A 26,916-nucleotide genomic window follows, 5' to 3' on the forward strand; every position below is an offset into this window, starting at 1 on the left:
CCTTCGAGACAGCAGGTGACCCAGAGTGCACTTCTCCGGGGCTCTCGGACTGGGCTCTTCCCTCTTCTCTCCGCAGCCTTTCTCAGGGCGGGAGGGGTTTATAGCCTCAGCGCTGTGACCGGGTGCCTGCGTCTGAGTCACCTGAACCAGTCCCCTGGCAGGGGCCTACCTGGTCCTACTTGGTATCCCAGCCTCCCTTGCAGCTAGGACGGCCCGCCAGCAGCCCTGAGAAGCCTTGTGAAAAGAAGGGTGTGTGCTGGCCTCCTCGCGTCTCTGAAGCACCGGGGAGGCCGGGAGAACCTGGAGACCCCGGCCCCGGCCCCGGCCCACAGCCGCCCTCCTCCCTCCACACGCGCTTGGTGAGGAAGGAGCCCTCGGGGGAGGCCTCACGGGCCCTCATGGGCTGCGTCCTGCTGTTGTAAAGGATCAGTCCCAACATTAACAACCAAGAGACTTCACATGCAAACAGAACAGGGACGGGGTCCCCAACTGTATTTGGGGTGAACTGACCAACAGGGCGTGACAGAGACAGCCCTGGGGGCCTCACACTGGAGGGGGCTGGAGGTAGCAGAGCTGGAGGTGGGGCCACGTGGGGGCCGGGGACTGCACCAGCAGCAGGACTGAGAGCAGCAGCAGCAGCAGCAGCCCCACGGCCGGGGCTGGGACCCGCGGGTGCCGGGCAACCCTGGCGGGGAGGCGAGAGAGGGCTCAGGTGGGCCCCAGGAGAGCAGCCGGTCTCCCCTGTCTGACCGCCTCCCGCCTCCTGAGGTGTGTGGGGCGCACCTGAGCTGCTGGGGGCGCAGGCAGAGCTGGCCCCGGGGCTGCCTCCTGTCTGGGACCAGCTCCTTTATCACAGGCACCAGGGCTTGCTGGAGTCCTGGCTCGGCAGGGCTGCTGGCCAGAGAGAGGGGCGGGCATCTAAACCCGGCCTCTTCTGTGCCCCAAGCCCCTCCCCAGCCTCAGGGGTCGGCTGTGTTACCTCTCAGCAGGGCTTCCTGGGAAGTCTCCGGAGACAGGGGCAGCAGCCTGGGAAGACAGAGGACACAGCTGAGGCCCAGGCCCTGGGCTGGGAGAGGCCGTCAGGCCAGCCCGTTGGACAGGAGGGGACAGAGAAGGCGGCAGAGCACGGACGGGTGCAGCTTCTCCGGGACCCCCTGCTCTGCCAGCCCCCGCTGGGTCCCCTCGTGTCACCACCTGTCCAGGCTCACCCTCCCCGTGTGCCAGCCAGGGATGATGGCGACAGTCCCCGCGTCGCAGGGTGAACGCGGAGACTAAGTGAGCGACCAGCAGGCAAAAAGTAAGAAACCAAAGAACAAACAAAAGCCCCACACAAGCAAGCAAGCAAACGAGAAAAAGGGAGAAGACGGCTCCGAAGAGGGCCTGGCACACGGTGAGCACGCTCCCGCCTCAGTCCAGAAGGGGCCAGGGCCCGGGGGCAGACCTGGTCCTCCACGGGCCGTCCCTGTGCCGGGCTCGGGGCAGCGAGGGCCCCTCAGTCCTGACCCTGCCTGTGCCAGAGCTGGCAGGCGCTCTAACCGAAGCCCCAGGATTCCTCCAGGGGCCAGGCCTGGCCCCTTGGCCGCTGCTCCGCCCTGTCTCTCCGGGAGGGCTCCGCGGATGATGGGGACCACAGTGATGGTAATAACGACAGGCGGGCACGGCGGGCAGGCCTTTGGCACAGCGGCTGAATCACCGCTTGCCCTGCCCCGACCCGGCAGTGCCTGGGTTTGAATCCCAGCTCCGTTCCCAATTTCAGCTTCCTGCTAACGCACACCCTGGGATGCACCGGGCCTGGCTCAAGTACTCGGTCCCTGCCGCCCACGTGGGAGACCTGGATGGAGTTCCCAGCTCCTGGCTTCAGCCTCGGCTAAGGCTGCTGTAGACACTTGGGGAGTCACTAGTGGGTGGGAGTTGTCTCTAACGAATACAATTATTAACCAAAAGCCCTTAGAACACCAATCTCAACCACTATCTCCACACTGCCACCCCTGTGCCAGTGGAACCAGGTCCTGTATGGGGTGGAACTGAGCCCGTGTCCGCCTCCTGCAAGCTGCGGGGACGCTGGGGTGGAGCCCGCCTCAGGGAAGGGAGTGCGGCACAGGCGGAGTCGGGGCAGGCTAAGCTCAAGGGCAGCCATCTTGGACAGTTGGGACCTGAGAGGCCCACGTGCCCACATGCCCACCAGGGTCTGGCAGGGTCAGGCAGAAACCACAGCCGGCACCTGCCTCCCTCGGGGCGGAGCACCCACAGGCTCCTCACCTGGCTCGTCCCCCTTCCTGTCGGCCTCACAGCTGGAGCCTCCGGGCAGGGGAGTGGCCGGCGCTCTGCCCCCAGGCGGGCTCTGAGGCCAGCTGAGGAGGGCCAGCCCCTTCCCCTGTGTGTGGGTGCGTGTGCGTGTCGTTTATGCAATCCGGGGGTGCAGTTGCGTCTGTGCAGCCCAGTGTGTGGGGCTGGGGGGTCCCCTGGGAACACGCAGGCCGCCCACTGGCTTCCAGGCCTCCCCCCGGCTCACCATCCACTCTCATTAGCAACAGCAAGGGCCTTGTTATTTCTCGGCCAAACGATTTTTCTCTCTGCTCCGGAAGAGTGGGGGTGAGGGACGGGCGAGGCTACCGCGTCAGCTTCCTGGGCCTGGCGTGGCCGAGGACGGGAAGGGTGCCGGGGACTGCCTACCGTGACCCGGCTCTCCACCGCCTCCTCTTCCTCCTCGCTTCTGGGCAACCTGGGGGCCAACAAAATTGCAACATGCATCCCCTCCCCTTCCCCCTCTGCCTGAGACGGGGTGGGGGAGGGGCCTTCAGAGCAGGGACTCAGCAGAGCCTGGGCTCCAGGGGCAGCCCTGGGGGGCCCTGCATGTGCGTTCTGGGGGAAATTTCTACCACATTCTCAAAGCAGCCTGTGACTCCCCAAAGCAAAAGCCCCCTCAGCAGGAGCCTGGCTTCCCCAGCCGATGCCCAGGGACCCCCAGCTCTCCCAGACCAGGCCGGTGCGGCTGCCCTCCCCACCCCCCGATGCCCAGGGACCCCCTCTCTCCCAGACCAGGCCGGTGCGGCTGCCCTCCCCACCCCCCGATGCCCAGGGACCCCCTCTCTCCCAGACCAGGCCGGTGCGCCTGCCCTCCCCACCCCCCGATGCCCAGGGACCCCCAGCTCTCCCAGACCAGGCCGGTGCGCCTGCCCTCCCCCACCCTCCGATGCCCAGGGACCCCCGGCTCTCCCAGACCAGGCCGGTGCGCCTGCCCTCCCCCACCCCCCGATGCCCAGGGACCCCCTCTCTCCCAGACCAGGCCGGTGCGGCTGCCCTCCCCACCCCCGATGCCCAGGGACTCCCAGCTCTCCCAGACCAGGCCGGTGCGGCTGCCCCCCCCCCCCCCCCCGCCTACTGGGTCAGAGTCTGTCTTACGGGGTCTTCTAGGGGACCCAGCTCAGACCCCCCCACCCCAGACTCCACCCCCTCTCACACCCTTTCTTTAAGATGTGCAGACCCCTGGCTGCTGGCCCTCCCAGGCTCCCAGATTCCCGGAAACACCCCTGCGGGACGCCGGCCTCAAGCTGCACAGCCAGAACACCCCCTGGGGAGCCAGAAGCTGCTCCACTGGCCGGTCCGGCCTGCAGCGCATCGCCCACAGCCCAGCCCCAGCCCCGGCTCCCGCTGGGGGTGCATCGCTGCCTTCACCCTCCACCCCGCCAGGGATCCAGTGTGGGCCCCCAGCCTCTGCCTGGTCACATCGCAGCTGTGCGGACCCCTGGGGCGTCTCCCATGGGGGCAGTCAGCCTCCACCTGCACGCACGGCCGGGCGCTCACCCCCGGCCACCTCAGGGGCCACCACCTCTCACCCCGGCCTCCAAAGCTGAACCGGCCCCAGCCCTCGCCCCCGCGGCTGCTCGGCCCCTCTGCCCTCCGTTCCCTGGTGACGCAGGAGTAGGTCATGGGTGCAGAGGCCCCAGCCCGCCCCACCGCCGCTCTTCCAGACCAAGTCCAATTACAGGCCGCGGAAGGCAGCCTCATTATTTGCTGCAGCCCGGCCTGACAGGGGAGAGGGAGGCTCGGCAGGAAAGCAGCGGCTCCGGGGCCGGGGCTCGGGAGGAGGGCGGCGCAGACACCCAGTGCCTCCTGCGTCCTGGAGGCCTGCACACGGCCTCACAACCACTGCACAGTGCCAGGGCTGGGGTCTCACAGCCCGTCTCGCACACCAGCCCCACTGCTGAGGAGCCCAGCTGCGATCTGAACTCAGGCCGCGTGCCCTGCGTGGTCTCCCTGGCCCCGGGTCCCAGGACACTGCAGACACACTGGGGGCTGAGGGAGCTGAGCGGCCCGGTCTCCCTGCTCAGAGCCCGCAGCGCCCCGCCCAGGCGTGGCCTCTCCAGGAGCCTCCCCCAGCGGCGGGCTCAGGTCACAGCTCCTCAGGAAGGGTCCGGGCCGGGCCAGCGCTGCCTCGTCGTCGCTCCTTCTCCTGCACTCTCAGCTGAGCCGTGAGCGTCACTCTGAGGCGGGGGATGGCCCAGCGGGCACCAAGCTCCTCACCACACGGCCGGCTCCTGCGGTCCTTCTCCAGAGCTCACTGGCTCTCCCCGGCGGCTCCTCTGTGGAAACGAGAGGGTCAGGTCTCCCCTCTCTTCCCAGGCGAACCTCGCGCCATGGGCTCCTGCCCTAACAGTGCCTGCTCGCCCTGATTCCAGACCCCACACACAAAAGGTCCCTGGGCACACACACACCACCTTCCTCTTTGTCAGCCGCTGGGGGCAGAAGCCAGACCCACTGGTTGTCCTCAACTCTACCAAGACCCTGCAGCAGGGCCCGGGGCCAGGTCCCCCAAGCCCCAGTGCCCCGGGACGTCCCACACATCTCCCACACTGGCCTGGGCCCCCAGGAGTTTCCTGTCCGACCCCTTCCCCACCCGGGCTCCCGATCCTGGGCTGGTCCCCCCCGCTCCCCCGAAGGACCAGGTGCTGGTTTTGTCTGGAGACGCCTCGGCCACAGGGACCCACTCGCCACTGTTTTCTAACCGCGCCCCCTGCCTGCAGGTAGCCCCTGGATGTCCCTCGGGCGTCACATCCCGGAGGGCGCGAGGCCAGCAGCTTCCTCTGCCGCCCTCCCCGTGACCCCCAGCAGCCTGTCTGTCCGCAGCCCTGTCCTCCGACCTCGATTCTTCCTGCCCGCTCTACTTTCTCCATCCTGGGACGATGACCAGGCTCAACTCCATCCCTTCTGGCCCCTTTCGTGGTCCCAGAGGGATCTTTCTACGCCCAGAACCGACCCTACCCGGTGCTGTTCACAACCTGGGGTTCTACAGAGAGAAGCACAATCCCCCATCAGACCCTGGGCACGAAGGCCCGGCTCCGTGACTCAGCTCTGTACCCCCTGCGCCCCGTGCAAACGGCACCGAGGCCCAGGTCAGTCTGGCCTCTCACAGGTCGTCCCTCGGGGGGCACCGGAGACATCGAGGCAGAAAAGCCACAGAAAGTCTACCTGACACGGCCTGGGCGGGCGGGGGGGGGGGGCAGTGCTCCCCCAGTGCTAAGCGACAGGGACGCGTGATCTCTCTGTTTCTCCCAGGGAGAGGGAGAGGGGTGAGGGCGTCTGCCTCACACACGTCCTGGGAGGGTTCAAGGAGAAAGCAAACAAGCGCTGCTGGCAGAGAGAAACTGGGTGTCTCGCGACCCAGAGGAGTGCGTTTGCCCTCTAGGGACGGAGGACACAGTGGTGTCCTCGTGGTGACACAGTGCTGTTTGCAGAGCTGTCCACAATTTTTCTTTAAGAGAGGACTCTTAGGGGCAGGTGCAGAGGTGCGGCGGGTTAGGCTGCCGGCACTCCATGTCAGAGTGCGGGCTGCACTCCCAGCTGCTCCGCTTCTGATCCAGCTTCCCGCTCACGCGCTCCCTGGGGAGCAGCAGGTGACGGCTCGAGTGCTTGGGTCGCTGCCACCCATGTGGGAGCCCTGGATGGAGCTCCTGGCTGCTCTGCCCGCGTCTGGGGAGTGACCCAGCGGATGGAAGACCTCCGTCTCGCCCTCTCGCACTCTGCCTCTCAGGTGGAGGAGAGCGAGCACAGAGAAGGGCTCGTCTGACACGATGCTCGCTCGGGTCTCAGTGGACACTGAGTCGCACGGCAGGGGCTGGGGCTGAGCTCAAGGGCTCACGGGGCCGGCTGAGGCTTCTTTCTTTTTTTATTTATGTGACAGGCAGAGTGGACAGTGAGAGAGAGAGAGAGAGAGAGAGAAAGGTCTTCCTTTTCCACTGGTTCACCCCCCAAATGGCCGCTACGGCCGGCGCACCATGCTGATCTGATGGCAGGAGCCAGGTACTTCTCCTGGTCTCCCATGGGGTGCAGGGCCCAAGCACTTGGGCCATCCTCCACTGCCTTCCCGGGCCACAGCAGAGAGCTGGCCTGGAAGAGGGGCAACCGGGACAGAATCCGGCGCCCCGACCGGGACTAGAACCCGGTGTGCCGGCGCCGCAAAGCGGAGGATTAGCCTAGTGAGCTGTGGCGCCGGCCCTGAGGTTTCCTTGACAGTGCCTCACACTCAGCCCACCCTGAGGGTGTGCACAGATCTGAATAAGGTGGATCCTTGAGTGGATCGTTTCTTGTTGATATAAGTTTATTCCTGACAGGATTTTCCCAAAAGCAGCCACAGCGCCTTGGTCTGGTGCCTTGCTCGTGTCTGCCTCCCGGGCAGGCGAGGCCCTGGGCGAGGTGGCCCTCATGCGCGCCCTCAGCCAGCATTTGCTCATTGAAGGGGAGCAGGCAGAGGTGTGGGCAAAGGGCTGGCCCCGGGGGCCCCTTTCCCAGCCGCTGGACTGCTGTGCCCCAGCCCCGCTCGGCGCTCACCGGGTCCCCGGGTGGGGCTTCAGGTGGAAACCCAGCGTCCTCTTCCATCCAACTCATGGCTTCCTCCCACGGCCGCACCCCACACAGGGGGCTGCAGAGGTCCGCGGCCGCCGCTTCCTGTTTCTGGGGAGCATAAGTCGGTTCCGAAGTGAGGGAGGGCCAGGCCAGGGCAGGAGACGACGTAGGAGGTGCACACAGGCCCAGGCCTGGGGAGGGGAAGAAGCAGAGCAGGGGAGGGCGTGGTGCCAGGACCAAGGACTGGGTCAGAGATGAACTGAGAGAAATATGGCCATGGGGCCGGCGCTGTGGCGTAGCAGGTAAAGCCGCCGCCTGCAGTGCCGGTATCCCATGTTGGGTGCCTGTTTGAGTCCCAGCTGCTCCACTTTCCATCCAGCTCTCTGCTATGGCCTGGGAAAGCAGTAGAAGATGGCCCAAGTGCTTGGGCCCCTGCACCTGCGTGGAAGACCCGGAAGAAGTGGATCCTGGGTCCTGGCTTTGGACTGGCTCAACTCGAGCCATTGCAGCCATTTGGAGAGTGAACCAGTGGACGGAGGACCTGTCTCTGCGCTTTGCCTTCTCTGTGTAACTCTGACTTTCAAATAAATAAATACATCTTAAAAAAAAAAAAAAAAAAGATGGCCACTGCTGGGGAGTAGGGACAGGGCAGGGTGAGGCAGATCCGGGTCAGAGATGGGCCTCTGCTGGCCGCAGCTTGGGGCAGAGACGTGAGGGTAAGAGTGAGGAGAGCGCAGAGACCGGGGTGCCGCAAGACGAGGGGCTCCCCGAGGCCAGCTGCCCAGAGCTCTGGGGCCACAGGCCAGGCCTGTGCGAGGGGCCAGGCGGGGAGATGTCTGGAATTTCTGCCTTGGTGGCCGCCGGTGTTTTCCGAAGCTGCTAAACCCACCTGCTGGATGGCCTCGATCTCCAGGCCCAGCGACGGAGGCAGCGGCGCGGTCCAGTCCAGTCCTCTCCCCTGGGCCCCTGGGAGCAGACTGACCACACAGTCGGGGGAGGGGAGAAGGCTGCTCCAGACGCCTGCCGCCCGCCAGTCAGCCACGCTGGGCTCCCTCCCGCCTCCTCCCGTTCGCGTTCCACTCACTCATCCGGCCCCTCCGCCTCGTGGCTCTGACTCAGCTGCTGCTCTAGGTGCGAGATCTCCAGCCTCAGTTCCTGCAAAGGAGGCGGTGGGGGGACACCTGGCTCCGTTCTCCCCCGCCTCCCCCCACTGCCAGGTTCCTCTTCCAGGTTCCCCCCCAGCAGGTGCCTGGGAGCTGCGGGAAGGGAGCCAGAGCCTGATGGCCGGGGTGCACAGGGGAACTGCAGACAGGGCAATGCAGAGGCGGCCCAGGCAGAGACACAGCCGGCAACAGACTGGCTGCCCACAGCCACCCAGCAAGGAGTCGCCCAGGGAGGCTGACGCTGAACGGGAGCCAGAGAGGCACAGGGCGCAGAGGCAGGGAGGGAAGGAGCAGGAAGAAGGAGAACAGGCACAGAGAGGGTCGAGCGGGAGAACAGTGACTCGGCGGGTGCAGAAGACCTGGAGGCAGAGAGGCCCCAGGAGGGGCAGCGAGTCCAGACCCTGCACGGAGAGAGCGAGGGCAGCCCGTTACCTGGGTCGTCGTCCTGTACTCCTCCAAGGTCTTGGCCAGGCTCTCCGCGTGGCTCGTGCGCTGCGGGAGCCCAAAGCCCGTAAGCAGGGCCCACTGCCCAGAGGCAGGGGAGCTGCTACTGCTGGGCACTGGCAGGGCACTGAGGGGACAGGCTAGGGCCTGAGGACAGCACAGGCAGAGGGATTCCTCAGCCTGCAGGGCCACATCTGGGACCCCGGGGGAGCCGGGCTCAGACCCAGGCAGGACGTCCCTCGCCCGACTGCGACGGACCAGGCAGGTGACCAAGGCGGGCAACCCATCCCCCTCCCCGGCCCCTCACCTCGGAGAGGACGGCGTCTCGTTGGCAAATGAGGCGTTCACACTCGTAGAGCTGCCGCTGCCAGGGAAGAGCCCGTGTCTGTCTGGCCTCTGGGACTCCCCTCAGCCCTGCCCTCCCCAGCCCCGCCCTCCCGCAGCATCCCTGGCCGTCAGCCACCACCACAGGGGTCTCAACCGAGCCCTGTGGGCGGCCTCACCGGCCTGCCGGCTGGAGCGCTATGGAAGACCCTTGCTCTCGGCAGCCGTGGTGGCTGAAACCCGAGGTGGTGCAAACGGCCCGGGGATGCTGGGGAGGTGCCAGGCGCCAGGGCGGGGCAGCACCTTCAAAGCGTCCTTCTCCGTGGCCAGCTCCTCACTCCTCCTCTTCACTCCGTCCCGCTCGGCCAGCAGCTTCCCGTTCTGGAAGAAAGGGCCTCTGGCATCTGCCGAACGCGAGTGCAACCTTCCTAGAGGGGCCCTGGCTGTTTGTTTGTTTGTTTTTAGATTTATTTATTTATTTAAAAGGCAGAGTTACAGAGAGAGGGAGAAACTGAGACAAAGAGAGATCTTCCATTTGCTGGTTCACTTCTCAAATGACTGCAACGGCTGGAGCCGGGCAGACCTAAAGCCAGGAGCCAGGAGCTTCCTCCGGGTCTCCCACGCGGGTGCAGGGGCCCAAGGACTTGGGCCATCCTGTACTGCTTTTCCAGGCCACAGCAGAGGGCTGGATTGGAAGAGCAGCCGGGACTAGAATTGGTGCCCCTGTGGGAGGCTGGCACCACAGGTGGAGGCTTAGCCTACTATGCCACAGCGCCGGCCTCTTTATCCCCCATTTTAAAAGATAACTCGGGCGCAGAGAAGTCCAGCAGGCTGGCCCCGGTCACACTGGTGGTAGCTCCAGTACCTACATGTTGATGAGCGTAAAACAGCCAGTGTGTTTTCCTGGCAAACATCAAATGCTTGATAGATGGTGTACAAGCACGAGGGGTCTCCGACGTGTTCACGGGAAGATGGAATTCCCAGTTTGTACCAGTTTGGGGCGGGCACTTGGCCCAGTGGTTAAGATGCCACCCGTTAAGACATTTGCTTCCTGGGTTTGCTCCCTGCCTCAGGCTTCCTGCGGTGCAGACTCTGGGAGGCAGCACGGACAGCTCGAGTAACCGGGCTCCTGGCACCCGCCTGGGAGCCCGGGGTTGGGTTCCTAGCCCTTGGCTTGGGTAAGACCACTTCAAGCACCAGGGGAGTGGGCTGAAGACAGGATCTCTCAAGGTTTTTATATAAAGTTGTTTAGTTTGGTGTGAACAATGTTTGAGATCTATGCATTCCTCATAATTCTCATTTCCATGAGCTTTTTTTTTTTTTTTTTTTTTTGACAGGCAGAGTGGACAGTGAGAGAGAGAGACAGAGAGAGAAAGGTCTTCCTTTGCCGTTGGTTCACCCTCCAATGGCCGCCGCTGCAGCCGGCGCACCGTGCTGATCCGATGGCAGGAGCCAGGAGCCAGGTGCTTTTCCTGGTCTCCCATGGGGTGCAGGGCCCAAGCACTTGGGCCATCCTCCACTGCACTCCCGGGCCACAGCAGAGAGCTGGCCTGGAAGAGGGGCAACCGGGACAGAATCCGGCGCCCCGACCGGGACTAGAACCCGGTGTGCCGGCGCCGCAAGGTGGAGGATTAGCCTATTGAGCCACGGCGCCGGCCATCCATGAGCTTTTTGAACCCCCTCATGCATATGTGTACACAAGTATCTACATGAGAATTTTATTTCATATTACTCCTGTTTATCTGGAGGCAGAGACACAGGGACGAAGATCCAGCCGCTGAGTCACTCCGCAGACGCCTGCAGCAGCTACAGCAGGCCAGGCTGAAGTGAGCCAGCAACTCAGCCTGGGGCGGCCGGGATCCCCGCACTGGCCCAGGGTGCGCACTAGCAGGGGCTGGAAGTAGGAGCCGTCGGGGAGACCTGAACCCAGGGGCTCTGAGACGGGATGCAGCGTCCCAAGTGGCACCTTAACCATTAAACCAAAGGCCTGCCCTGCTTATTTAAAACTTTATTTACTTATTTGAGAGGCAAAGAGACAGACACAGAGAGAGCCAAAGCGCTCCCATCTGCCGGCTCGCTCACTCCCCAAATGCCCACAAAGGCTGGGTCGGGTCAGGCTGAGGCAGGGCGCAGGAAACTCAACGCACGTCTCCAGTGGGTGCTGGAAACTCAGTGACTGGAACCGTTGTCACTGCCTGCAGGAGCAGGAAGCTGGAGTCAGGAGCCAGAGCTGGCATCCAACCCAGGGATGCGGGCACCTGAACTGGTGTCTGTTTAAAAATACCTGTTTATTTATTTGAAAGTCAGAGTTACAGAGAGAAGAGACAGAGAAAGAAAGAGCTCTTCCATCTGCTGGTTCACTTCCCCAGATGGCCACCACAGCCAGGGCTGAGCCAAATCAAAGCCAGGAGCCAGGAGCTTCATCCGGGTCTCTCACATGGGAAGCAGGGCCCAAACACCTGGGCATCTTCTATTGGTTTCCCAGGTCATAGCAGGGAGCTGGATGAGAGGTGGAGCAGCTGGGACATGAACCGGTACTTATATGGAATGCGGGCGTCGTAGGGGGCAGCTTTACCCGCTAGGCCACAACGCCGGCCCCTGACGCGGTCTAGGCTAAATGCAGGCCCCGACTCGATTATTATGAAGCACATCCCAGCCACCCACTTCCGCTGCAGTCCCTCGGCACTGATCTGTTTGAGGACTCGCTTCCTTGAGTAAAAGCCACTTCCAGTATCAGCATCGTGGGGATCGACAACGTCTTCGCCTCATCCCGTACCTTGAGCTTTCTGGTGTGACTATCTCACAGATGTCTCTGCACGTTTGGTTTGTTCAGTGAGGACCCGCAGAAGGCCCTCCACTGCTTTCGGCTGAAGGGTTCCATTTCTTTCCATCTCACAGTGACTTTTCTTCGTCATTACTTCCTGCGACTGAGCGACCTAGGGGCTCGCCCAGACCCCGGTTTGACTTTTTGGCGAGAAGACTTCCCGGAGGCGCCGTGCCCGCCGTCCTAACTACTCACAGAATCACCACCCTCAACCGCACAGAGGACACTGAGCACAGGCTAAGAAACGTGGCCAAGGCTGCACGGTGAGCACGTGGATCCAGACCCCAGCACGCGTGATTCCAGATCCTGCATTCAGAACCTCAGACCCTCCTCAATGCCAGACGCAGCCCTGGGGGAGAACAGGGCCGGGAAGGGGACTGGCTTCACACGGCCACAGGGCGCTCCGGACTAGCAGGTGCACAACACGGGAGGCGATGCTGAGGCCTCCGGCCTGGCCACTGTGGGCGCCTGAATCTCCAGACAGGGACGTTGTCTGGGAAAACAGCCGGTGAGACCCCAGAGGAACACGCCCGAGCCCTCTGGGCACCAAAGGCTGAGGCCACGCTGCCGTGAGTTTGGAAGCGAGGCCGTCACTGGGGGCCATGTGCCCTTCCACCACACCCCTCCTCCAGGCACCCAGGGGAGGCCAAGGCCACTCCTCCCCGCGCCAGCCTGCTCCGCGTCGAGCTCCTCCTTGGTCTCAGCGGGCCTGGGCTGCCAGGTGAAGGGCGGGCAAAGGACGGGCAGGAGTGCTGTGTCAACATCTGTCCACCTGGTAGGGATCTGGGCCCGAGCCTGGGCCGCTCGGCAGGGAGCAGTTACTCAGCTGCTCCCGCCCCCTCCTGCAGTAACCCGAGCCAGGGCCGCGGTCTCCGAGGAAGGCGAGGAAGGCGGCCTGGGCCTTCGAGCTCCGAGCTCCGAGTCCTGTTACTCCAGCACTATCCTCCTGTAACGTGAGCTCTCCATCTCCAGCGGCAGCGAGGGCACCGAGAATAGCTCGCTATCGAGCGCCGGGACAGACCCAGCTGCCGCTCCCCCTCACGCCTTGGTTCCTCTGGGCATCCGCTGCCTGCGTCTGAGGGAGGCGGGTCCCAGCCCCAGGCTGGGGTGAAGCAACAATCCCGGAGGATTCGGGAGCTCAGCCAGCAGCCACTCTCCCTTTCTCGTTTGCTTGTCTCCATTCCAGAGGCTGGGGCAGGCCTCTCCTGGCCCTCTGCTGGGCTGGGGCGTTCTGTGATCCGGTGCCAGCCGGTGAGACAGGAGAGGTCCGCGGGGAGGGCGGAGGGGCTTCTGGGAAAGCTTTCCTCCAAGGAAGAGTCAGGAGAGCGCCTGCCGGTGCCCATGCCCATGGCCTCCCGCTCCGAGTGGGAGCTCCCGCGGCCGCCTGTGACCACGGGGCCGCGGGAAGACAAGCCAACCCGGACACGGCTGCTTTCAGGGCCTCTCGCTGCGGCAACAGCCGTCCTGCAGGGTGAGGCGTCCTCTCCCTCGGTGTTGAGCTTCCTGGGCTGTTAGAGGCCGCGAGGCCCACGCCAGGGGCTGGATGCCGGCGAGCTGCAGGGGAGGAGGTCTGCCGGCGAGTTTCCCCTTGTTCCTAAAGAGGCGTCCTGGCATAGACTGTCCCTCTCTGATCACTCCGCGTGGCCCACTGCGGCGCCGTCCTGCCGGGAGACTCCCACTGCGCCACAGGGCGGGCGTTCACGAAGAACAGGGAGAGAGAGTATTTTTGGATTGCTACGTGGAAGGCTAAGGGGAGAGCAGGACGCAGATCTGGGGAGACGCAGGGGTCTGGGCAGAAGTCAGTAGAGCTGAGAGAGGGGTACAGGAGAGTCGGAGCAGACAGCGACAGACTGTGAACGGGCCCGGAGCCACCCCTGGGCCCAGCTGGGCCGCAAGGGGCGACCGCGGTGGATGCCGGAGAACGGCGGAGCCCCTGAGAAGTCTGGGGACCTCAGAGGAGCGCCGCCAGCTGGGGCTCAGGACCCCAAGACGTGCGATGGACAGCAGAGAAATGTCTGACGAGGAACCGAGGCAGGGAGGGCCCGTGAGGCAAAGCAGCCAGACGTGCTCCAGGCCCAGGTGAGGGGCTGCCAGCAGACGTGGTGGAGACGGAGACGCTGTGGCCAGCGATCCGCAGGCGGAGCCGGCCTCCCCGCAGACACCAGCATGCGGCGGTGACGAGGGCCCAGCCAGATGGGGCCAGGAACATCAATTTTGTGAGCAGCAGAAAGGACAGACGCTGAGCAAGGCCCCGCAGGCTCCTGCGGCCGGAGGATGACGCATGGGCCTCCCGCCACGCCGATGCCGCCGTCAGGCAGGGGTGGGCCGGGGCAGGTGGCGCGGAGTTTGTCTCCATTGGTGAGTTTCCGTTTCAATGTGAAAGAACTAAGACACTGTTTTCTCTCTCAGCCAGAAAGGACTGGAGTTGAGAAGCTGAGCTGGGGCCTGGGCAAAATGCTGCCAGTTAACCCCCACAACTCCGAAGAACAGGAACCCTGCTCTCCAGTTCTTCAGAGAATAAGACTCGGACTTGGCGGGGAGCAGCCGGTGCTGCCTGCCACGTGAACAGCAGGGATGGGGTTTAAACTCGGGGCTGATTTCAAAGCCTACGTTCTTTTCACCATAAAGAGTACCGATACACTGGGTGCCTGGGACGCCTGCATCCCACATCACAGTGCCAGGTTCAGATCCAGCTTCCTGCCAATGTGCAGGAAGGGATTCTATGGGGGAGGCAGTGGTGACGGCCCAAGTGCCGGGGGTCCCTGCTATTTACATGGGAGACCTGGATGGAGTTCTCAGCTCCCGGCCTTGGCCTGGCCCAACCCTGGCTGTTGAGGGCAGCAGATGGAAGGTCCCTTTGTCTCTGTTACTTTGCCTTTCAAATACGCACACACACACATACGTATCAAGGTGGGCACTTGGGTAGGGGCAGAGATGCCAGCAGCCCACTCAGGAGTGCGTGGGTTTGATGCCTGGCTCTGCACCGACTCCAACACCTGCTGCTGCAGACCCTAGAGGGCAGCAGGTACGGCTCAGGTAACAGGGTTCCTGCCACCACGTGGGAGCCCAGGCTCAGCTGCTGCCCCACCTGGGGGCTGTTCTGAGCATCTGGGGAGTGAACCAGCGGATGGGAGCTCTCAAAAAAGTTATGAAAAATGCCAAGATACAGATAGATAGCAAGATACAGATGATGTCAGTGAGCAGAGCTTCCGTGTCCCACCTCACGGCCAGGGCTTTACACGGCTGCTCCAGCTGAAACCTCACCTCACCCCGCGCACCCTCCCAGGCGAGGACACAGGCCCACAGGCCCGCCAGGGCAGCTCTCACACTGTGTCACACAGCGACCTCGCGGGGCTCCTTCTGCGGTCTCCCCCAGCAGGGCGGGGCAGGCGCTGGTCTCAGCTCACCTCCTCCTGAAGAGTTTCCACCTCGGCCGCCAGGTGCTGCTGCTCCTTTTCCTGCCCAGCCCCAGAGAGAGGACAAAGGTTCCACTCCTCCTCCCTGGCCCCGAACTGCCCTTCTGCCACCCCCTGGGAACACACCAGGGCCTGAGTGTGAGAACAGGCTGGGGGACGGAGCCCTCCGGCCACTTGAGGGATGGCAAATAGACCTGAGGGAAAGTCTGGGGTGAGCGGCCTGGAAGGAGGAAGCTGGGAGCCCTCTGTGCTCCCCGCTCCACAGTCAGTGAGAGCCCCACTGCTCTCACACCAGGGAAGGAGAGGGCACCTCCCCCGCCCCCCAGGCCAGAACCCACCGTCTGCCGGGCCTGGGCCAGAAGCCTGCGATTCTGTTCCTCCAGGCTCTTGGCCAGGGTCTTCAGGTCCTCCAGCTCCTCATCCACGGCCTTGGCGCACTGCAGAGCCTGCTGGGTGCTGGGCGGGGGGGGGGGGGGGGGGCTCTGTGAGCCAGAGCAAGGCAGAGATGGCCAGAGATGTTCCGCTCACAGAGCCAGAAGCGACAGAAAGCCCGGCTGAGGGAGGTGTGGCGGAGACACAGGGAGGGAGGGAAGCGCTGGAGCAGACCGAGGCCTTACCCTGGGCACCAGGGCTGACACCAAGAATGACAATGGGGCGAGCACTTGGCACGCGGCTAACGCACCGCTCGAGGTGGCTCCGCCCCACACTGCACACCTGCCTCCAGCTCCAGGTTCCCTCAATGTGCCCCTAGAGGCACAGCGGTGCATCAAGGACTTGGATTGAGTCCCAGGCCCCAGGCTCTGGCCGGGCTGGTTCCTGACTTCATGGGCATCTGGGGGAGTGGTCAGTGGAAGGAACCCATCTCTACATCTGTTGGTTTCCCTTTCAAATAGAAAATGAGGGACTGGTGTTGTGGCACAGTGGGCCAAGCAGCTGCCTGTGATGGTGGCTTTCCATATGGGAGCCAATTTGTGTCATGATGGCTCCACTTCTGATCCCGCTCCCTGCTAATGCACTCGGGAAAACAGAAGACGACGGCCCAAGTGCTTGGGCCCCTGCACCCACGTGAAAAGACCTAGAGCAGCTCTGAGCTGCTGGCTTTGGCCTGGCACAGGCTTGGCCACTGCAGCCATTTGGGGAGTGAACCTACGGATGGAAAAATCTCTTTCTCTCTCTTTGACTCTGCCTTTCAAATAAATAAATATTTTTTTAAAAAATGAAAATAAATAAAAAAACTTTTAAGTCTCATTAAAAAAAAAAAGAATGACAGAGCACAGAGAAAGAACAGAGAGAAATGAAAGAAAAAGTGGGGCGAGACTGGGGAAGGGGACGCGGGGGGACGCGGGGGGGGGACGCGGGGGTGGGGCGCGGGGCGGGACGCGGTGGGGGGGCGCGGGGGGGACGCGGGGGTGGGGCGCGGGGGGGACGCGGGGGGACGCGGGGGGGGGGACGCGGTGGGGGGGCGCGGGGGGGACGCGGGGGGACGCGGTGGGGGGGGCGCGGGGGGGACGCGGGGGGGGGACGCGGGGGTGGGGCGCGGGGCGGGACGCGGTGGGGGGGCGGTGGGGGGGCGCGGGGGGGACGCGGGGGGACGCGGGGGTGGGGCGCGGGGGGGACGCGGTGGGGGGGACGCGGGGGGACGCGGGGGGGGGGCGGGGCGGGAGCGCAGCCCGAGCCGAGCCGCGGCACCTGCGCAGCTGCCTGCGCAGGACCAGGATCTCCTCCCCCAGGCGCGCCGAGCCCTCCTCGGCCGTCTCCACGCTGCGCTGGAGCTTGGCGTTCTCCCCGGCCAGGCGCCGGTTGCTGAGCTCCAGGTCCTCCAGGCTGCTCAGCAGGTCGGCGGTGGCGGGCCTGCGGCGGCGGGGCAGGGGCCGGGTCACTGCCCACAGCCCCTGCCTCCTTCCCCAGGCCCAGGTAGGCGCTGTGCTGGGGGCAACCGGCTCTAGTGGAGAAGGGAACAGGACAGATTCTTTGCCCCCCCCCACGCCCCCCCGTGGGTAGGAGGGCGCCGGGCTGGGGCAGGAGGGGCTGAGGGAGGGTAGGTACAGCTCAGCTCTGGGGTCTTCGCCGCCGAAGCTCTCCAGGTTGGCCGGCTCCTCAGCTTCCAGGCCTTCTGGGGAAGGAGACGAGAGGCGCTGGCTCCCTGTGACCTCGGTGTCCAGGAGCCCTGGGCTCAGCTCACGCGGGCTCCCCGGGCGGCGGTCAGACCCACTACAAAGGCCTCTTGCTCCTCTCCACCTGGAGGTCGGCTGGACCTCCCAGGGAACCCCAACCTCCCTCATTCCCTACTATTAACACTGGGCAGTGCCTCAACTTCCCCAAACCCACTCCTCTCCCTTCACCCCCCACCCACCAGCCACGAGGCTGGCCTGGCTCCCAGTCCCGGCTTCCTGCCCATCCTCTGCCTCTCTGCCACCCCTCTTCTCTGTCCCGCCCAGTCCCCCCCAGTCTCACCCTCTCCTCCTGGCCTTGTCCCACCCCCTCATCAGCCTCCCCCTGGCCCCCAGCCCCCAGCCCCCAGGCCTGCCGCAGGAGGTTGAAGAGAAAGTCAAGGAAGCTGCAGGTTTGGTTTTGTCCTGGGAAGGCCGGACGGCCAGAGCTGGACCACTGCATCACAGACCACCAGTGTGCCTGCGGCCCTGGGGACGCCATGGTGAGCCAACCAGCCTGACGGGGCAGGGCAGGCGACCAGCACACTTCCCCGTGGCCAGGCGCTCCAGGGCAAGGCGGGGAGGGCTGTGAGGGGTGAGCGAGGGGCTTTGCCTGGGGCAGCCGGGGCTCTCCCTCTGCAGGGCCGTGGAGGATGGATGAAGAAGACAACAGGGTGCGCCAAGGCCCCTGCTGGGCAGGTGAGGCACTGCAGCATGGAGGGCCCGAGGGTGAGGGAGCAGGAAGGGGGGGGCAGGGCCCTGCAGGCTCTATGATAGGGCTGGTGTTGGGCAGAGAAGTTGCAAATAATCCCCCTCGGGGGAAAAACAGCCCCCCTCCCCCTCGAGCTCTGGGGAGCGTGAGGGGGCATCACAGAGGCGCTCAGCTCCTGTCTAGCGCAGCGGCCCGGGGGGCACCCTGTGCCCTGCTCGCCCCAGGCGGGAGTCCCGCGCTCCGACCCGGGTCTGCCTGCTTTGTGCTATATATAGCGTCTCACCAGATGGCAGCTGCTGAGAGGTCAGGACTCCCTCGGAGGCGGGCCCCTCTTCCAGCTCTAATCCCCTGAATCAAAGGCACGAGGCTTAGAGCCCCCCACAGCACTCCGAATCCCGACCTGAGCCAGCAGGGGATTGTGGGGTGGAGGAGGGGCCTGGGTCAGGTGAGAGTGGGCGCCACGGGGAGGAAGTTGAGGCCAGATGGCCAGAGCCCGGGCCCAGATGGGAAAGCGGGAGGGGCTAGGGCTGGGTCTGGGGTTGGGGGGGCCCTGCCAGTCCCCTTTATTTCTGCTTCCAGGCCCCTTCCTCCTCCTCTGCTGAGGCGTTTTGTCCTCAGACCCCTGACATACTCCCTCCAACTCCATCCCCTCAGTCTCGTTCCAACCACAGTGGGTCCCTGGCCTGAGTGGTGCTGGCCGCAGCAAGCAGGCAGGCAGTCAGACCTCAGGACTTCCCCAGGGAGCGGAGGTGTGGGCACTCACCCATGCAGCTGACAGGCAGCGATCCAGTCCCGCATGACCACCAGGAAGGTGTCCAAGTCCACGGTGGCCCCAGAGCCCTCCCCACTGGGGTCCAGGCTTTGGGCCAATGTTTGCAGGCGCTCATCCTGGGGACCCCGGCCCGTCACCGCCTCCAGGTAGGCCAGCACGTGGGCCACAGCCACAGTGCCTGGACAGAGCATGTCACGAGGGAGTCAGGGGCAGGTGGTGGGTGGGGACGGGCAGTGGCTCGGTCATGTGACACTCTGCCCCAGAGCCTGGGGGCTCGGGTCGTGTGGCACTCTGCCCCAGAGCCTGGGGGCTTGGGTCGTGTGACACTCTGCCCCAGAGCCTGGGGGCTCGGGTCGTGTGGCACTCTGCCCCAGAGCCTGGGGGCTCGGGTCGTGTGGCACCTCTGCCCCAGAGCCCGGGGGCTCGGGTCGTGTGGCACTCTGCCCAGAGCCCGGGGGCTCGGGTCGTGTGGCACTCTGCCCCAGAGCCCGGGGGCTCGGGTCGTGTGGCACTCTGCACAGAGCCCGGGGGCTCGGGTCGTGTGGCACTCTGCCCCAGAGCCCGGGGGCTCGGGTCGTGTGGCACTCTGCCCAGAGCCCGGGGGCTCGGGTCGTGTGGCACTCTGCCCCAGAGCCCGGGGGCTCGGGTCGTGTGGCACTCTGCCCAGAGCCTGGGGCAACACCTTGGGCAAGTCCCTTCCTCTCCTGAGTCAACATTTTCACCTGGAAGTGGGGCCCAGCCCTCCTGACCGCACAGGGTCCACCAGGGAGGACGGCGACGAGGGCCGGTGCTGGCGTGCACACTTGCCTCCCTCCTCCGTCCCAGGCCCCCCAGACCCCCTTCCGTCAGCACCCCCCAAGTTCCCCTCAGCCTCAGGGACCTCCACCACCTCGCCCAGTTCCATCCCAAAGCTCTGGACAGTCACCTGCTTCGCTCTTGCAGGAGCCTCCGAAGGGTCCCCAGCCTCGTCCCCTCTCGCCCCTCCAGTTCCCAGCACCCCCCGCACTGCCTCCCCAGCCCTGCCCTCCGGTCCCTCCCACCTGTGCTCTGGGGGTCACAGGCTTCGAATGTGGAGTTGAGTATTTGCTCCTCTAGGCTGAGCAGCATGCCCGGGCTCAGCTCCTCAGGCTGCTCCCAGGGGTAACCTGAGGAGACAGGAGGCCCAGCTCTGCAGCGAGCAGGAGCCTGGCCCTCGGCCGCCGGGCTCTGCACAGGGAAGGGAGTCCACTCAGCCACCTGGAGCTGGGGCCGGTGGGGGACGGCAGGAGGTGGGGGACGAGAGTCTCCGAGTCACGGCCCCTGGCAGGTCCTGTCTTGCAGGCCAGGAGGTCCCCCCGCTGTCTAACCCCGGTGGCTCAGCCCCCAGACAGTGAACACTGACACTGCTTCTCCTCTCCAGACTCCCCGAATGCGCACAGAAGGGGGCTGGGGTGGGGAAGGACAAAGAGGAGAGGATTCTGGGAGGACCCAAGGGTGAAGGGGGGCGGGAGCCAGGAACAATCCGATACAGTGTGGGCAGCATGGATCGATGTCGACCGCTGCATCTCCGGCCTCCCAGCCCGCCCTGGGGACCAGGTCTGTCCCCACCTCACGACGCCCTGCGGACAGAAGCGAGGCTGGCCTCGCACAGAGCCCACGGCCAGGGGCCTGAGATGCGGGGAGAGAGGGTGGTCCTGGCAGGGGAGCGGGAGCAGCCAGGAGCCGCATCGCTGTGTCAGACTGAGCTGGGCGTGGAGCCCATCTGCGCATCTGTAGACAAATGGCTTCTCCTTTTGGAGCGCCAGTTTCTCTCCTGGATAAAAAGGGGGTGGGGTGGGCAGGGCCACCCCTCTCTCCAGGGCTGGGGGGGGTTAGCTCTGTATCTGGGAAGGAACCCACTCACGGGTCTCCCAGGGTCTGTGTAGACACCTGAGCACTGTGCCTGTATGCAGCCGGTGCTCAATAGATGCGCTATCACATCCACGGAGACCTCGGGCCCAGGGGCTGTGGGGCTGGCCCACTCTCTCCAGGGCCGGAACTGACCTTCCAGACTCTGCTCCGGCCGTGGACAGCTGGGGCAGCCGCTAGCTCGCCGAGGGCCGCCCACCAGGGACGGCCAAGCCTGGAGCTGTGCAGCCCTAGGCTGTGCCGGCTCTGGGGGCACGCCTTTCCCGTCCCTTCAGGAGGCTGTCACTGCTCTCCTGTTCTCTCCGCGTCTGTCTCCCTCTCCCTGGCTCTCAGCCTCCCCCTGCTGCGTCTCCCCCTTTGTATCCTATCTTTCCTCTCTCATCTCCGTGTTTCGTGTTTCTCGGGGCGGCTCTCTGTCCTTGGGCCGGCTCCCCCCACCCCCCACATCTTCCCCATCTCCATCTCTCCTCCTGGGCGTGTCCCTCCCTTCCCTTCGCGAGCTTCCTGGAGCTGGCTCGGTCCCTGCTTGGAGGTTGCCGGTGGCTGCACGCCCTCTGCTGGTGCAGGTGACGTTTCGGGGGCGCCCCTAACTGGTCGGCCGGCACTGCGTCCCGCACCTCGGCACTGGCCTTGGCGCCGCCCGGAAAGCATCCTGAAGCCAGTGTTCAGGCCTGGGCCTTGGGAAAGACGCAGGCTGTGCTGCTGGGTGCCCAGGGAGCGGAGGGAGTGGCCTTGCTTCTCTCGCTGGCCTGGGCCCACCACGGGGGAGGCCTCCTCGCCCATAAGACCGCGCTCTCCTGCCTGGCAGACAAGCTTCCCCGGGCCGCCCACCGCCTTCCCCCTGGAGCCGGCTGTGCGGTCTGCGCCCACCTATTTATTCAGCAGTGGGAACCAACAGGGCAGCCACTGGCTACGCGCGCTCCTGAGCACGTGGACTCCATGTGAACTGAGACGCTCTGCTAAAGTACACACCGGGGCCTGCAGCGTGGCACAGCGGGCTGGGCCTCCGCCTCCAGTGCCGGCATCCCATATGGGCGCCGGTTCGAGACCCGGCTGCTCCACTTCCAATCGTTCTCTGCTGTGGCCTGGGAAAGCAGTGGAGGATGGCCCAGGTCCTTGGGTCCCTGCACCTGCGTGGGAGACCCGGAAGAAGCTCCTGGCTCCTGGCTTCGGATCAGCTCAGCTCTGGCCATTGTGGCCATTCGGGGAGAGAACCAGTGAACCAGCCTCTGTCTCTCTGTAACTCTTTCAAATAAAATAAATCTTAAAAAAAAAAAAAAGTACACACCAGATCTTGAAGATTTTGTGTGGAAAAAAAGACTGTCTCAGCACACTCTCATATTGGTTGTATACGCTGTTTGGATCTATAAGGCTCAATACTATCTATTATTACTATTTTTTTTTTGACAGGCAGAGTGGACAGTGAGAGAGAGAGACAGAGAGAAAGGTCTTCCTTTGCCATTGGTTCACCCTCCAATGGCTGCCACGGCCGGCGCACTGCGGCCGGCACACCGCGCTGATCCGATGGCAGGAGCCAGGTGCTTCTCCTGGTCTCCCATGGGGTGCAGGGCCCAAGCACTTGGGCCATCCTCCACTGCACTCCCTGACCACAGCAGAGAGCTGGCCTGGAAGAGGGGCAACCGGGACAGAATCTGGCGCCCCGACCGGGACTAGAACCCGGTGTGCCGGCGCTGCAGGTGGAGGATTAGCCTAGGAAATTCTAATCCTAGGATTAGCCTAGGAATTCACAAATTCCTATGTGGCCCACATTTTTTGGGGCAGTGCTGTGCCAGGGACCAGGGACCAGCTGAATGAAGTGTCGCCTGCGGAGCTCCTGTGGGGAGAGGGACTGAGCAGGCGCAGAAGTCAGGGCCGTGAGGGAGAGGTGACGGGGAAGGGCTGACAGACGGCTGTTTCCCCTAAGGTTTGGCGGTGGCAGCAGGGTGGCCATGGGCGTGGGAGGCGGGGAGCTGCAGCAGACCGGGAGGGCATTCTTGGCCAGGGCTCAGCACAGGCACAGGCGACAGCTGGCCTCCCCAGAGCACACGCCCCAGGGATACAGACCGGTGGGCGGGCTCACGGGAGGCGCTCGGTCCATCACTGCTCCCTTCCTCCCACCCTACATCCGTGCGGAGGTTCAGGTACCCCAAGCCACCGCTCCCAAATCCGAGTCTCGGCCTGGTGCCCCTTCACCCCCAGCTCCCCTGGCGCGGAAAGGGGCCCAGCCACCTACTTTGTGCTGCAGGGCCACCAGCCCGGCTCTCCGGCAGGTCCATGGGCCTCCCTGGCTACTCCACGGCTGCTGGAGAAGCTAGCAGCCCCCTCCCTCGCCGGGAGGGAGAGGATGGGGCCTAGCAGCTGAGCGCTCCTGGAGGGACAAGCAGGGCAAAGCCTTCTCAGAGCGACACCAGGCACCTGCGCCGCCGGCCACTCCACGTCCTCAGAACCTGTTTGCCACCCCCGCCTTTACCCACGGCTCCAGCTCCAACCTGTTTTATGAACTGGTGGTGTGGGCTGGCAACACGTGGGCGGCAGAGATCAAAGGGGCCTCGCGGGTGGGGGTCCCAGCCTCCCCTTGGGGAGACTCCTGTGCGGCCAAGTCCCCAGTCCTATCCCTTCTCTCCACACCTCTGCCCTGCCTGGACTCATCCCCCATCCCCCAGCCAACCAATCCGGCCCCACAGAGCCCCAGAGCTGACCCGTTCCTCCCCGAACCGACGCCTTCCACGCCCGTCAGCACCCTGGGCCGGAGCCTGGCTGGACTTGGTGACAAGGCCCTGCTTACCCCCCTCCCGGCCCAGCTGTCCTCACGGCCGAGCCTCTGCCTGGGACGCCCGCCTCGCCTTCCTGTGTTGGCTCCCTTGTGCCCTCTGGAAACCGTGTCCGGTCTCCACCCCAGGCTGAGCCAGGCGCTGCGTCTGGGTTCCCACATGGCCCTGTGCAGCTGACACCTTGCCACGCACGTGCTGGCTTGTGTGGCACCGCCGGCCTCTCCCGCGCCTTTGGGCCCTCTTTCCCCTGCCTCAGCCCTTCCGGGGCTCCCTGGACCCCTGCACTGGCTGGTAGCCCCTCGGCTGGAGCGGCACGGAGTGGTTATTCCATCTCCTCAACTCGTTTTTCCTCCTCTAAAGTCGATAGTGTGGGTGTGTGCTGGAGCTGGGGGTGGGGCCAAAAGGGAGAGCCCCCTCCCATGCGCTGGTTCAGCTCCCAGATGCCTGCGATGGCCAGGGCCGGCAGGGCTGACGCTGGGAGCCCCCCACCCCGCCCCCCAGGGTCTGCATCGAGTCAGGAGCCTGAGCCCAGGACCAGACCGACCTCCGCTCTGGGACACGGTGACTTCACGGCTCCGGGGGACCCCGTGCCCTTGACCTTTCTCAGCCGAGCCTCGGGGTCCCTCAGCGTCACTAGGTGCAAGCCAGCCGCTCCCCCGTTTCCACTCGGGGTGACCCACGGTCCTCCGAGGCCCGGACACACAGCCCATGCCTTCTCCTTACCGCTCGGGGTCAGGGGAGGCTTCCTGGAGGCCACGGGCCCTCGAGGGCCTCCCAGCTCTGGCTGCCACCTCCGCCCTTACCGTGCAAACTCCAGGACCCTTCCTGGACAAAGCCCCCGAGCCCCGTGCCCACCGCCCGGATTCCGGCTGGAGAGAGGCCCCCTGTCTTTCCCCTCCCCTTCCCAGCCTCCTCTGCGGTTTAAGAAGGTTCTGGAAAGGGTAGCGCGGAGGGGGAGCCTCTGCCAGGGGCTTGGCTCACAGCACGGGGGTAGGGGTGGGTCAGGGAGTTGGGGGTGCAAAGGTGGGGAGGTGTGGCCCTGTGAGCTGGGAGCAGCTTCGCAGGCTAGGATTTGGGGTGCGCTTGAGAGGATTCCGGGGCGACGGCGGCCTCTAACAGGATTTTGACAGGGAGGCTCTGACAGGTTCGGAGGGCCAAGTCTGACGGAACTTCTAGAAGATTCGGACAGGCTGTTAGGCGTCCCTCGCAAGATGTCCTAGTGGGTCTTGGTCAGGATTTCAAGTGGGACGGGGAAGGTCCGGGTACTGGCGGGTTCGGGGAGGGGCTCCGCAGGGCTACTGTGGGCATCTCCACACAAGCAGGGCGCACCTGGAGTCCTCTTCCAGCCTCAGGGCGCCGCCGACGGTCACCAGCACGAACCGCGGGAAAGGGGTGCGCCGGCGTCGCCCGCCACGGAACAGCGAGCACACGGGCTGCGCCCAGGGGGCGCTCGCGCGCGCCCAGGCCCCGCCCCGCCCCGCCCCCGCCCGCGGCGCACGCGCGCAGGGGGAAGGCGCGCGCCTCTCCGGGCAGTTACCTGTGCGGGCGAGGTCGCGCATGCGCAGGGCTGCCCCGGCGGCCCTGTGGAGCGAGCGCATGCGCGCTGGCAGGGTGGCTTGGCCCGCTGCAGGGTTTAGCGCTGGTGGCTGTAGGGCGGGCACGCCGGGTCCCTCCTGGTTGGCTCCGAGCGTTGATGAAATAGGGCCGAGCAGGGAAAAGTCGGTCTGAGCCGCCAAGCTGTGCCCTTTCTGCCCTCTGTTCGTGCCAGGCGGCCTGGCGTCGGCGCCGTCACAATGATGGCTGGCCCATCTCACCCCAACCCTCTCACTCCGCGCCCTTTCGTGGCTCAAGTCGCGCTGTGTTTCTGTAGGTCCCTGAAGGCTTCTTTAACTAACCGTCTCATTCATTCCTTTTTGGAGAGGATGGAGTTAAGCATACTCTTGACTTCTTGCTGGAGAGATTACGTTACTCCCAAGAAGGAGCCTGGAGGCAAAGGATATCCCACCTGTGCAGCCTCTCGGCCAGTCCAGAGCAGGGAGGAACCCCTCTTCTGCACGCTGTCGCTCATCCGACCATCGTTTCGCCCGGCTGTCGCTTCAGAGAGGCCTCGCTCTGCACCCCTGGCGCCCTCCACCTTACAAAGAAAAATGGCGGTGCTGGCACAGCAGGTGGAGCCGCAGCCTGGGACACGGGCACCCATATGCAAGCGCCTACTGCAGTCCTGGCTGCGCCGCCGCTTCAGATCCAGCTCCCTGCTGATGCCCCTGGGAATGTGGGAGACCCGGCGCAGTTCCAGGCTTCAGGTTCAGCCTGGCTCAGCCAGGCAGTTGCTGCCATTTGGGGAGTGAACCAGCGGATGGACGACGTCTCCGTCTCTCCCTCTGCCTTTCAGATAAAATAAAAATTGTTGAATGAATGAATGCATGCATGTGGAGTGACGCAGTCCGGCATTCCTGGATCTGAATTTTGGCTCCAATGCTTCCTAGCTATGACCTTTGCAGAGTGACCCACCTGCCACTCAATTTTCCTCCCAGAATGGAGTTGCGTTGATGGCACCTTGGGTGGCAATCCAGTGCTCCTGGGAGTTCTGTGTTAACTGGTGGTTATTATTTTGATGACTAGAAAGGGCTTGTTACAAGGCTGGGAGGAGTCTGTTTGGCAGGTGGTATGAGGAGTGGTGAAGTGCACGAGACAAGGGATCAGATAAACCTCCAGCCATTGCTGTGTGGTCTTGGCAAATGACTTCACCTCTCTGAACCTCGGCTTCTCTAAATTGGGACAAATAATGTTTACAATAAGCATGTGTGTTTTCTTACTGCAGACTGGCATGGTGGTGGCCCCCTTAGCTGTATCAATAGTCCGTTCTTCTGGGGTGGGCATTTGCACAGTCACTCCTTGGGACACCCTCACCCCCTATCGGAGTGCCTGCCTTGAGTCCCAGCTACTGTGCTGCTGATCCGTCTTCCTGCTAACACGCACCCTGGGAGGCGGCGGGTAGCTGAGTCCACGCCAACCAAGTGGGGTACCTGCAGTGAGTTCCTGGTTCCTGGCTCCAGCCTGGCCCAGCCCTGGCTATTGTGGGCATTGGGGAAGCTCGCTCTCTCTGTCTTTTTCTGTACCTTTTTATATACTTACAGATTTTATTTTATTTTAAAAATTATGTTTTTTTTTTTTTTGACAGGCAGAGTGGACAGTGAGAGAGAGAGACAGAGAGAAAGGTCTTCCTTTGCCGTTGGTTCACCCTCCAATGGCCGCCGCGGCCGGCGCGCTGCGGCCGGCGCACCGCGCTGATCCAATGGCAGGAGCCAGGAGCCAGGTGCTTTTCCTGGTCTCCCATGGGGTGCAGGGCCCAAGCACCTGGGCCATCCTCCACTGCACTCCCTGGCCACAGCAGAGAGCTGGCCTGGAAGAGGGGCAACCGGGACAGAATCCGGCGCCCCGACCGGGACTAGAACCCGGTGTGCCGGCGCCGCTAGGCGGAGGATTAGCCTAGTGAGCCGCGGCGCCGGCCTAAAAATTATGTTTTAAGATTTATTTATTAGGCTGGCGCTGCGGCTCACTGGGCTAATCCTCCACCTTGCGGCACCGGCACACCGGGTTCTAGTCCCGG

General features: G+C 64.2%; 1 protein-coding gene and 1 long non-coding RNA gene across 14 annotated transcripts; one reads left to right on the forward strand and one right to left on the reverse strand.

Moving 5' to 3' along the window:
* Positions 1 to 448: 448 nt before the first annotated feature.
* Positions 449 to 25,432, reverse strand: KASH5 (KASH domain containing 5). Of its 12 annotated transcripts, XM_089318943.1 has the most exons (21): positions 25,312 to 25,432; positions 24,844 to 25,215; positions 22,769 to 22,903; positions 19,689 to 19,793; positions 18,640 to 18,826; positions 18,160 to 18,224; positions 17,061 to 17,127; positions 16,704 to 16,865; positions 15,353 to 15,470; positions 15,006 to 15,056; positions 9,078 to 9,155; positions 8,758 to 8,814; positions 8,439 to 8,498; positions 7,928 to 7,998; positions 7,733 to 7,820; positions 6,829 to 6,951; positions 4,525 to 4,583; positions 2,674 to 2,722; positions 980 to 1,026; positions 784 to 894; positions 454 to 685 (listed from the first exon to the last, which is right to left on the reverse strand). In XM_089318943.1, the coding sequence occupies exons 3-21, from the start codon at positions 22,809 to 22,811 to the stop codon at positions 544 to 546; spliced, it is 1,683 nt and encodes a 560-aa protein (XP_089175069.1). In that variant the 5' UTR covers positions 22,812 to 22,903; positions 24,844 to 25,215; positions 25,312 to 25,432; the 3' UTR covers positions 454 to 543. The 12 variants fall into 12 exon arrangements, 9 of the variants coding, with proteins under 9 accessions (XP_089175073.1, XP_089175071.1, XP_051696678.1 ...); XM_089318945.1 differs by lacking the exon at positions 25,312 to 25,432 and having other exon boundaries at positions 452 to 685; positions 17,061 to 17,124; positions 24,844 to 25,226; XM_051840718.3 differs by lacking the exons at positions 24,844 to 25,215; positions 25,312 to 25,432 and adding an exon at positions 24,636 to 24,775 and having other exon boundaries at positions 453 to 685.
* LOC138846652 (uncharacterized) lies at positions 16,793 to 25,722 on the forward strand. Of its 2 annotated transcripts, none has more exons than XR_016224617.1 (3): positions 16,793 to 16,928; positions 17,522 to 17,667; positions 25,226 to 25,722. It is a non-coding gene; the product is annotated as an uncharacterized LOC138846652 (long non-coding RNA). The 2 variants fall into 2 exon arrangements; XR_016224616.1 differs by lacking the exon at positions 25,226 to 25,722 and adding an exon at positions 17,807 to 18,153.
* Positions 25,723 to 26,916: the final 1,194 nt, after the last annotated feature.

This window comes from Oryctolagus cuniculus, chromosome 18 (genome assembly GCF_051225735.1).
Source record: "Oryctolagus cuniculus isolate XC-2025 breed Fujian yellow rabbit chromosome 18, ASM5122573v1, whole genome shotgun sequence".
Taxonomy (NCBI): domain Eukaryota; kingdom Metazoa; phylum Chordata; class Mammalia; order Lagomorpha; family Leporidae; genus Oryctolagus; species Oryctolagus cuniculus.